The 12458-nt window shown below is 41.5% G+C and overlaps 1 protein-coding gene across 1 annotated transcript in view; it reads left to right on the forward strand.

The window, feature by feature from the left end:
- Window positions 1-418: 418 nt before the first annotated feature.
- Window positions 419-12458, forward strand: part of slc24a3 (solute carrier family 24 member 3) — a 93250-nt gene continuing 81210 nt past the window's right edge. The window contains exon 1 of the mRNA XM_069658763.1: window positions 419-607. Within this exon, the coding sequence (XP_069514864.1) occupies window positions 427-607 (181 nt within the window). The 5' untranslated portion in view covers window positions 419-426. The remainder of the gene's footprint in view (window positions 608-12458) is intronic.

The raw sequence follows: 12458 nt of genomic DNA on the forward strand, positions 1-12458 counted from the left end.
GTCTGCCAATAAAACTACTTGTAGTAAATGGTCCCATTTGGTCTCTTGAGATTTAAAATCATTAAAAAATATCCAGTAATTACGATTACACTATGCTATTTGTTTTAAAAACTTGTCTATCGTCCATGGCAAAAAAATAGCTTCAAGATAAATAAATATCATTTCTAAAAATGTTTTTGTTAGCTATAATTCAATTGGTAATGTAGGCTAAGTGTTTTATTTTGAAATTCTAGACCGGACGTTTAATTTTTCACACTCTTGTTGACTTTACAAAATCTATCGTCAAGCCAGTCATATCATCTCGTCGAGTAACTTCAGTGCTCATACACAGCACATCTCTCTGTCTCTTCCTCCTCGCTTCAGTTTCTCATACCTTTGCACCACCACCGGGGGTTCCGCCGGAACGCTCGCCGAGAGAAGAGCGCCATGGCCCGCGTGGTGGTTGAAGGGATGCCGGAGACGGCCGTTGGAGGGGGAGTGATGCTGAACCGACGGAGGAGCAAAGCCAGGCGGAGAAAGCGAAAGGAGTTGTTCGCCTTCCAGATGTGCTTCGCGGGGGTACTGCTGGGGCTGGTAGTAGGGCTCCAGTCTCTGGCACAGAAAGCAGGTGAGGAGCAGTTTACACGTCTCTGTTAATGTCAACCTACATGTTTAAATTGTAAAGAAGACAGCGTTTATAAGGAGTTTGTGGCATGCAGGAACAACAGGCTGTTTGGACAAAAGGTGGTAGAGAAACGCATTCTCGTGGGTATTTATTTGTGTTAGTTCATTTGTTTTTCGTAACATTTAAAATTGCTAAAAAAAAAATTGTTTTTAAATAAGGCGTGTCGGCTCTACAGTGATGCATATTAGAGAAATTTACAGAAAATGCCTAGACAACAGAAAAAGTAGCATTTAAATTAAAGTTGAACATGGAATTTTAAATGTAACTCGAGGCAGAGTAATTATTACTGATAAATGAACAACACAGGCTCTTACATACACTAAAGTAGTAGTAAACAAATGTGATTGAGTGCCAAAAGTAGCTATACAGTAAGTACAGTACTGACTGTATAAACTCACCACTGAACAGGCTGTCAAAGATATAAGACAACATAGATTCCCTTGGGATTAGTTCACATATATCAGATTGATTTCTTTGTTTGGGTACAGCTTCCTGTGTACCAGTGCACTCACACTTACAATCACTGTATGGAACAAAACAACAACATGCCTTCTTGCAGCTCAACATCTGTAACTAATAATCCCCTGGAAGTGGTAGTGGTGACTATGCTGCTCTGCATGCATGCATTACTTAACACAAATCTACTTTTTCAACCATTTCCTGCACAGTAAGCACATGATAAGCTGGAGAGGTGATTTTTTTTGGTAGATATCTGGCTGTTTTTTATTTAGGGAACCGTGGTGGCATTGGCTAAGTGACACGCTTAAGATCAGCACTCTTTAAACTGGAAATAGAACTGAAACAACACCCTTGCTAGCTTAACAGCGATTGTCTTACAGTCCGAGTTACCAGTAATCATCTAGTGGAACTCAATAAACCATGTGGTGTCAGTTGCAACTTTTAATAATGTGTATACAAGCTTGTTCAGACTTTAGAACAGCTTTTTATCATTACCAAATGTGAGCTCAGCCAATGTTTTGGTGTCTTTTGCCAAGTAGGTCTTTTTAATGGTCAAGTCAGCAGCCCAGTTAATGTTACTGAATATTGTCGACTCCATTTCAACACCAGACAGTCCGGTGATGTCATCAGGATGTCAACAAAACAGCTGTTGCAGCTGTGTAGAAACACTCCAGATCCTGGTGTTTCATTTACAGTGAACTGTCTTTGACCAGAGGAATAGAGTATAGTATGTTTTTTGTCAGAGACAGAAAGAAAAAATATTGATGAGAAAAAGAGTTTTGCATGTTAGAAGAACCTCTGTATCTCACTGAAACTTTGCCTTTTCATGTGTGACGTTTGCGAAGATAGAGTTTAAGAACACAGTCTTAAAGGTTGTATCATATATCATGCAAGGAGCCTTACGGGTGCAAGAATTGGGAATTTATGGTTTTTTCTCTGTCTGTAAAATTGTAATAGACCTAATGTCTTTGGGTTTTGGTCGGCTGATGCACATTTTTCACAACTATGCTATACATCCTTGTAGGCTTAATTTCATTGTTGACTTATGGTCGATATGACTTGATGATGTAGTGTAGATTTTTTAAGAATAAAGCAGTTTCTTTCTTTCTTTCCTGTTTTAAGAATGGTATCAGAGCAGCAACCATAACATCTCTAATTTTGTCTTCCCATGTGGAGATTTGCTGCCCTTTAAAGTTTTCTTATTTGAACTGTTATGGATATAAGTATAAGACATAAACTTGGGTTATGGGAGATTGTAATGGACTTTTCTACATTGTTGACATATTGTAGACTTAACTGATAATCAGAAAAAAACACTGACAGATTTACTTGACAAAACCTAATAATTCAAGGTCCACTACGAAGCTGTCCATCAGAACTTTCAACCACATCTCAGTTTTCTTCAGCAGATTAGCTTCAGTGTACAGAGTTAGCTCTTATGTCTCTATGACAACTGTTAAACCCACATTTTCTGGTTGACGAGCTTTGATCAGGGAAACGTGTCAACTGACGTGGGGGCATGACGTAAGATCTCTTTGCTATGTTACATACTATAATTAGTCCAATGCAGAATGGATGTCTATATTGTCAATGAAAAAGTAATCTGTTCTCGTGTAGGAATGATGAACGTGGGAGGAAAAGGAGAAGGCTTTTACAGATGGAGGGGTCGATTTCTAAGGGGTTGCATAGGCAGAAAGAAAGGTCTAGAGTAACATCTATCAAGATCGGAGTCTTGATGAAAGACTTAAGATTAAAAAACACCACCTGAAATCAGAGGATAAGTGGCCATGACAGTGAAAGGGGAAAAAATGAATCAAGCATATAATCTTTTATCAGACAAAATTGGGGCATAGATATATGATGTTATCGCAGGCCGGAGACTGCTCAAGTCAGCCATTGTGGTCTTCAACACACATGGGGAGTTGAAATACTACATTTTTGCCCCTCTTACCTTTTCAAAAACATGGAGTGAAATATGTGACTCACTGGTCTCCTGATACATCTTTAGGAACTGCTTCTGCTCAGGAAGAGCCTAAGGTAGGGTTAAAAAAGGCTATAAGTGGACCTTGAGTTTAGGGGCCCAGTGTCATAGTTTGAAAAGCCCTGATTTAATCTATAAAATGTCAGACAATAGTAAAAAATGCAACTTTTTTATTTGAGAAAGTGGAATCAGACAATTTTTTGATTTATTGATTTTGAAAATTGACAGTTAAAGCAAGTAACAACCCTGTACTCATAGGCTGACCACCTCTACCACCTCAGACCAATAATAGTCAAGTCATTTCAGCAGCAAAGTGTTCAATCCTTGTGCTACACGTCAGCGCTGACCTGCCCTGATGGAGAGATGGGTTCTGAGTTGGGTGCTAATTGACAGCCTTCTCACATGGGAGAGACCAGGACCTCCTCTCATGTCAGTGATAGTCGCCCCTCGGGCCACGCTGATGCTTTCAAGGTCTTGGATGCACACAAACACACACACGTGTTAAGGTGTGTGTGTAGTCCCCCATGTCCTTTGTGCCCTGCAGAGGGACACGTGGATTTGCACACACCTCTTCTCGTATCCCTTTGTCCTCCATCTGTCCTTGTTGTCACCACCGTCCCTCTTAGCTCATCCCTTCATCCATCCATCTGAGCATCTCCTCCTAAAAACACAAGGGAAAAGCCAGACCCTGGACAGAAGCACTATAGGAAGAAGGATTACCCATCGAAGCAAACACATGTTGCTATCATCTGGAGGTTTTAATATCATTGAGCTCCATCTGTGACAAACCTAAAAGACATGTGTACCAGGCAGACAAATGGTCATGCTATAGAGAAGCCACTAATGGCTGCTGCTTGGTATATCTGGTATACAGCATTACTCCCCAGATGATCTCATTACATAACTTAAAGCTCTCGTCGGTGGGTCCCCTTCTCTTAGCACGCCAGCAGAGGACGGGAGGGGGGAGAGCAGAGAAGCACAGACGGAGCACTTTGCTCTGACGAAGCCTCGGGACACGGTGGAGAATTAGACAAAAAGGGAAAGAGACAAGAGTGGAGGGGAACGAGTGGGAGGAGGATGGGGGGGTGATGTGAAGAGCAAAAGTGGGAGCATGTGAGGACAGCAATGGCAGTGATGGAAGGAGGGGATGCTGAAGGACTCGACTGGAGGGTGGGGAGGTGGTGACGGAGAAGGTGAGATGAAGAAGATGAGATGTAGTCGAGGGTGGCAGGTGGAAGGAGAGAAAAAAATCAAGGGGGGGGGGCTTGTCTATGTTGAGGTGGATTAAAAGAGGATAGGCCTAAAGGGAGGCAGGAAGCAAGAAGAGAAAGAAGAGGAAGGATGGAGGGAGGTCAAGTTTAAAGGAGCAGGCGATGCAGACTGATCTGGTTGTCTTTTCTGTCTCTCTCATCCCTCCCTCAGCAGTCAGTTTTCTTAGAAAGTCCAAGCTAATAATTCAGTTCGCTCTGAGGCATTTAGCTCCTGTAACAATTTCTAATGAGCAGCATCACACATGAAAACATTTTTGTTCAACATTATATAGAAGAAACCAAAATTCAAAGTTAATTCTAATTTGTGTCAACTTGGGACGCATTTTTGGAACGGACGTCATTCCTATTCATTACAACATTTAACTCACTAGTGCTTTGTAATGGCAAGAAACTGCTGATACGATACAGATCACAACACACTGAGATATATTGCAATCTGTTATGTATTTTATATATTTATAATTTTAGGAAAACTTTCCCTGTATAAGGTTGTAATTTGTTGCAGAACAATTACTGAGATTTGCTGTCAAATCTAACCTGTGTACAATATGCATCCCCATGACAGTAAAGCTTCATCAGCTCATCATCGACATGAGTTATTACAGGGTGTGCATCGTTACCACACGAACGTACTCCTGTGGTGCGACGATCAGGTGGAGTCTGCCGTTATTTAACTGTTATCGTAGCTTGTAGAAAAAATGAATCTGCAGCTTAAAATCGTCAGTGAGAGGATCATTTACAATGTAGAGACCACATGGCCACATCACTCATCGCCGACATAGTTTACTCGGAAGTTTAAAAGGTTTTCCTGGCTCTCGTTGTTACATGTTAAGCATTGCAGCAGCACACTGAAATGCAGTGGACCAAAAGTTTATCAGTCCCAAGTTTGTAGCCTTTATCGTTGAAATTAAAGCTGTGGATTATTTTTTATTAGAGCAAGGGAAAATGGTGAGCAGTTGCTGGATTATTATTACTTGGGCACTCGTATTAAATTGTATATTTCCATGATTTCAACACAGATGTGTTGTTTACAATGTGGCATTTTCAGAGAAACTGGTTTGTTTAAGGTTGCGACCCTCAGAAACAGGGACATCTGCTCGGAACACACAGTCACTATTCGTCTGTTTCTACCTCAAGCTCTTTAGCTCTCATACCTACGCTGTCATCAACAAACACACACACACGAATGCACACACACCTCTGCACACAGGACTGTGTCCAATTCAACTGCATCTGGGTCAGCCTGTTTGAACAGAGAGCAACACTCCCCCCGTCTGAGACATACACAAACAACCTCTCTCTTTTTCCATCCATCCGTTCCTCTCTCCTCTGTACTCTCTCTCAATCATCCCCTCCATCTAGCGGTCCCTACACTCTCATCTTGTCCCTCTCTCCCTCCATTTCAGTGGCACTCAGCTATCATTTTGGTATTTCCCCCTGTAGCTGTAACCTTTATGCCCTTTGTAGCGCCACAGACACGCAGCAGCTACAGTTTTCTTTCCTTCCCTTTTCCAGCCTTGCTCAGTCTCTTCTGTATTAGCCCACTGTCTTCAGAAGCCTGTTCACGTTTCCCATCCTGACACCTGCGTGATTGTTGCGGTTACCTACAATGTTTGCCCGAGCACACTTAATGCAGTTTAATGTAAGTGGAAGAAATGTATGTTCAGACTTTGCGATAGGAATGGCCGTGTTGCTTGGTCCACGGCTTTGATCCAAGAGAACTTTTTTGGCAACAGTGGGTGGTCAGCCATGAAAGTTTCCTACAGGATAAACTGTAATATGTTGTTTGGTTGCACCCCCCCCTCCCCCACATTACACATTACCATTTAATGTCCCCATGTTTATATTGTTAACATACTGTCGTGAACATTCTAAAGTTAGCCGGCAACTCAAAGCATAGATGCACCTTTGTCTGCAAAAACATCACAGTTATCATATGCAAGAGGAAACACTCAAGATTACAAAACTGAACAGACATTCACTCCCAGTATGCAGCTTTATTATACATCTCAGTGTCTACCAAAAATGTAGAGCTGATAGCCAGACTCTAAGTTGCCAATGACGTAAAGATGAGTAGTTTGATCCTCAGCTTACATTAAATAAGCCAGCATTGAATTTTTGGCCACATGGAAGCGGCAGACCAAGCTGTGAACAAAACAGGCATATGATAAGCATGTAAAGTTGAATTAATCACTCACCTGAGCACAAATCCAGCAGACAGAGAAACATTATTGTTCATTTGGAGTTGTGTTTATGTCCCCCCTGCCAAATGGTTGGTGCTTGGCATGTCGTGTACAGTGGGTCTTATAACTGCAGCTGGAAACTAGGTTGATAAAAGCACTGAGGCTAAACCAAAACTGTGAAATTTAGGGTAATAAAACCAAGACAGTCCACTCGGAGATGCTGTAGAAAGTTTGGGAAATATCGCCTGAAATAATCACATTTGTCAACAGAATAAAAAATGATGCTCGACAAGGTTTCTTAAAACAACAAAATGTCTCTTGTCAGAGACACCCACAGGCATCTTAAAACTACTGCAGCCTGACTCAGACCAATAGGCATATGTCGCCTTGATTCAAGATTTTTAATCTTACTGAGCTTTCACTTTTTGCAGTGGACGCTCCACAGAGTTCAAGAGGAACTGCAGATTAAGATAATTCTCTGTGGGGTTTTTCACTACAAGCGACACCTTTCACGTTACATCGTCTTTTCCTTTTGAAAATGAAAATATGGTTTACATTTTTACCAATCAATCGGGTGTCAAATCGATCAAAGTCACAGAGAACAAATTCAAGAAGAAGATGCACATCAGTGTTAGTCTCGTGTTATTTTGCAGACAGGCAAACATGTGAGGAACGCACAGATTAACCTCTCCACTTTGCTGCAAGTGACTGTGCTAAGCATGGATGAACTGACCTTCATCTGCACTTGTGCACAATTTAATACATCACACCATCACACATCATGCTTATCCACACACACACACACACACACACACACACACACAGCATTTTTAGAGTGTGTCTCACCGGAAAATGCAGACATTACAATGCAATATACTGCGGTAATATGAAGAGGGCACAGTAGCTACATGATGGGAGGAAATATGTGTGTGGCGAATCTGTGTGTGTGATGAATGAAACAGCCAGAACATGAGGTGCAAATGGCCTGCTGGTGTTCATCAGGGACTACAGTATATGGATTTCTCTCTCTCTCTCTCTATGTCTCATTTGCTTTTTATTGCCGCTACTTTATTCTCTCTCGCTGTCTCGCTTTTATCCCTCTCTCTTTTGTCACTCTGTCAGTTCTCTGTTATACAGCCCTCTTGATCTGATGGCCGTGTAGCACTTCATTATTGGAGCTGCTTTTTGTAGGCTTAGTGACAGCGGGTCCAGGTTTTGATAGATAGCTGTGTGTTATTGTAACAAGCTGAGCACCTAATGGGGCTTGTCTCCTCTCTGGTTAGGTGGCTGAATCATATTGTCCTGCTCTCTGGCTGAATGATGGACAAGAGTGCTTTTATTCAGCCCAGTCAAGTCAATATTGTAGCACTATTTAAGGCATTGTTTGCGCAACATGCAAATTCATGCAGCTGTAGTTGTGAAAGGCCAGTTCACCTCACAATGTGAAAAGAGTGAGAAGATTAAATGTCACACATTTAAAGCTGCATTAAGGGTTCCGCTCACAATTGAAAAGGAATTTCAGTATTTTTTAAAGATAATTTTTTGGCCTTTTGCCTCTATTGATGCCGTGACCAGCTTGGTGACGGTACTTTTGGAAAATATAGCTCACTGTCTCCTACTTCCTGTTGACACACACACAACCTCACGCTGTGTGTGCACTGCAGGTGTAGCTGCTAAAAGTAAACACTTCGTGGCACGTCTGCTCTGTTTATGTAGCTACAGCATTAACGAGCACCGAGACGAGTTGCCGCTGACAACAATACTCACACTGAAAAGCCGCCTCGCATAACTAAAAGCATGCCTCGAACATGATCTGTGACAGCAGCAGCGTTGCGTGCTTGTTTACAGTTTACAGGCAGGTGACACACAGACTCTGCAGCACAGCGGTCAGTTAACTCTGAGCTCTCATAAAGGGCTGAACTAATGCGATATCAGACGGGCTTTTGTTGTAGATTAGTGATGGCAAATTAGAAAATGGCGAGGACTCCTTTTGCACCAAGCAACAATAATTTCTTTGCCTCACAATCACATGTCCTGCAATGTGACTGTTGCACATGCGCACATCGCAGTTTCGATGGTTAAACAATTTATCACGCAGCCCTGCAGTGGATCGAGTTGGAAGAGAGTGGGGATGACATGCAGCCAAGGCCCGAGGGTGGGAGTCAAACCTGGGGCCACTGTGTTGAGGACTGTGCCTCTATACATGAGACCTGCGATTTGCCTCTGAGCTTTCCAGTATTTTTAAACCTGTGCCGTGTTTATACATATTTTGGAGTCCAAATGACTAAAAGATACAAAACGTTTTGAAATTGTTTCTGTGAATCGCTTCCGCTGAGAGCCACAAAATGGCTTCTAATGCCAGCGATGTAATACTTGGAGAAAAATTTGCCTGATCAAAGTGTATCGACTAAAATTGTTAATTTTTGCCAGAATGGTCACTATGAGATACACCTTCTAGTTTAAGAGTAAGGTCATTTTGTAAAGCAGGGAATGCCTTACATGGCTTTCTTAAGAGCCACCAGACCCCGTCGACAAAGACTGTAATTTAAGCTTGCAGGGAGTCGCTGGTCTACTGCTTCCTTGATTGCTTAGGTTGTGTAATTGTGTGACTTTGGAGTGGTTAATGGTTGGATAAGATCTTACACAGTATTTGTTTAACACACGTTAATAGAAAAGCAATCTGAAGTGTTCTTCTGGAGCTATCCCAAAACTCTTTGAACCTATAAATCATTTAAACCCCCAAATTTGTAAAAAATCTAAAAATATGGTCCAGGTATAAAAACACCCTTTCATGCAGTTTTAAATGAGTATTACCTGTTGTGTTTTATTTATTTGACCAGAATCATGCAGCTCTGTTATTCACCATTCTGTAACTTATGTACAAAAGCAGTTTTCATCTCAGTTGCTGCAGGATTAATAGCATTTACCACTGACTGAGCATCACTGTGTCCTTATGCAGGTCCCTCAGATGATCCTTGGTCAAACAAGAGGCTGTGAATGTCATTGTGGGTTGAATGAGATGTCAGCGCTTTTTTCTTTTTCTGTTTTAAGCAATGTACCTTCAGCAGACCAATGAGCTGCAGGTGTGAGTCACTCAAAGCTTCTATTCTCACCATTGTATGAATGTGTGGGTGACAGAGCCACGCTTTTGTCATAGAATACCAGGCATTAACGCTGCAGGAGGCCCCTGAACACCAACCACACACAGACACTGCACTACCAGCTCTCTGACAGATGTTGATTGTCCTTGACTAATCAACAACAAAAATGATATCCTCTCTGATAGAACACATTTTCTTTTAGCATTCATTCCACATTTGTACAAAAATAAGGGATATGGTAGAAATCACACTCTCAGTTGATGCTGCATTAAGACAACAATGAAGAAGATCTAAAACATTGTACAGAAAAATACAGTTTCATAATAAGCTTTTAGAACATTTTACAACTGCACTTGGAAAGTGAGCCACCTGTTAATGATGGCAAAAGCTTTATTGTTTCTGAATTAAAAAAAGGGTCTTTCACAGTGTATTTTATTGAACTTCAAATATTATTCAATTGAAAAACTTGTAAAATAGTTCCAAACAACGGAATTACTTTTACCGTTCTTGTTGACCAAGGCTCTCTCCGTCATCTTGGCTCAGACTGAACTACATGCCACTACAGCCTGGCGAGTGAGTGTGGGCGGGGAAAAGGTCACTGCTGAGTTAAAGGGGTGCGTTAGATTTATATCACAGGACAAAAAGAGAACGTCATTGCGAAATGAAAGGCGGCAAAATCATCGTTTTAACTCGTTGAATCGTTCTTGTGTAATCATTGGAAGCCAAAATCGTAATTGTGATTAAAATTTGATTGAGCAGCCCTGTCACAGAGTATAAAACAGGTGCTTTATTCACACAGTTAAGCATACACAATACAAGGACTTTTTCACAACCACTAAACATGAACTTAGTTTATCTGGACACTTTCTGCTGATTACTTAACTTCATTTTACATGCATACATTACCCACGAGGCCATCTGCCTTTAAGGAGAAGGCTCTCTGCAAGTTACACTATATAGAGTAGGTCTATTAGACTGCCATAGAGTGTGAGTTGTTTTCTCTACTTCTTACAGACCATTTGAAACGTAGTTGACTATCTAGGGACAGCCTTACCCGTACAGTTCTATTAAGGACTCCACCAACTTGTGTGGAAAATAATCTGTCTCTCTAGCTGCTTAATGATCTGCTATGTTCACCATCTGGTGGTTAAATTCGTCTGCTGTTTGGTGCAGAGCAGATTGTGTACAGTGACTTTATTGCTGTAAACAGCTGTCTGGTGTGACTGGAAACCTGGCTGATTAGAGTGATGACACTGAGCCTAAGTTCTTGAGGCCTGAAAAACAAAACCCTGAGCTGGAGATGCTTAATGTGCTGTAGAGCTGTGAAGAAGTGTCCTCTCTGTGAGTGACCACTTTCACTTCAAACATAGTTATTTGATTTGAGTTATTAGTTTATTTAGAAATATAGATTTAAGTTCATTAGTACTGAAAAGTTGTTCAGCAGTGTGCAGTTGTTAACGGTTATTAGCATTCCTCTGTAAAAGCCAAAGCAGCACCAGATGCAATCATGATAAGTGATCACTCTCAGAGAGTAGACACAATATCATGGTTGGCCCTTAAAGCTGCAGTAGGTAAGATGGAGAAGAGAGCAAACTTTGCTTCAAAATTTGAAAGATTACAACCTCCAGGTCCCTCCCCCTCTTTCTCCGCGGCGCTCAGTCCTGCCTGCAAAGCCATCCTCGCAGAGGAGGCTGTCATGTGTGTGCAGCTAGTAACCACAGCAACTGAAGAAGCCCGATATACAACATGGCGGACACACCGGTAAAAACGTGAAATGACAACAACCGCAGCCGTTGTATTACACCACCAACACTATCGAAGCAGATACACATTAAACCAGCTGAAAGCAGTGTTTTTGCTGTGAACGGTAATCTACAGCTAATTCTATTTAGCAAAACCACCAGCACTTAGTTTGCTAACAGAGACAGTGGAAAAAACAGTGCCAACTAAGCAATAACAAACTGATGTTGAGAACATTTAGCTGTGAGAGCACAGGCACACACAACTATCAGGAAGAAGGCTAAAACAGTAACTGTGCCTGGGCACTTAACAAATTTATTTTCAGCCTCACTGCCATGAAACAACTGCAACAGCAGCTGCATTGGGAACAAGCTAACGTCAGCCCGACTGCAACACCAACGTAACACAACGTCACAGTAACCACAGACATCTTAGCAATTTGGAAACATTTTTTTAAATCAAATACAGCAGAAATTAAGCTGGAGTAATTACCTGTCGAGCAGAACTGTCTAACTCAGCATCGCTTTTTTATCCTTTCAGGTCCAGTAGCCGCTACCATGTTTACTCTGGTACAACTCTTTCTTTTTAGCTTGCTTTACCTCATTTCTCTTCTTCAGTGTAACGGTCTTTGTAGTGTAAGCCGTAGTTGGCAATAGAGGGATGGGCAGTTTTTTTCATTCCTGGTGGTTGTTTTTAAGCCTTTGTGGACACAAACCGGCTGACACTGCGTGTGATTGACAGCAGCCTGAGAGACTGCTCGGCTCTGATTGGTTGTGTGTTTCGGGAGCATTGGATTCTTACAAACGCCATTAGGAGCAGTAGGAGGAGCCAGAGGAACATGATTTTTTACAGATTATCTCTCTCATGTACTACTGCATGTTTAAAGTGACAATTTGAGCAAATATGACAAAAAGTTAGTTTTCATAATGTTACCTACTGCAGCTTTAAATGTAACGGAAAACTTTTCTCCACTGACAGTTCAAAGTAAAGTGAAGTAAAATGAACTTATATAATTACTTTTCACTGATAAACAAACACACACAGGTTCCCACAGGCTTC

This window comes from Semicossyphus pulcher, unplaced genomic scaffold, assembly GCF_022749685.1.
Source record: "Semicossyphus pulcher isolate SPU_LCO1_2020_fin unplaced genomic scaffold, fSemPul1.0.p SCAF_12, whole genome shotgun sequence".
Lineage (NCBI taxonomy): Eukaryota > Metazoa > Chordata > Actinopteri > Labriformes > Labridae > Semicossyphus > Semicossyphus pulcher.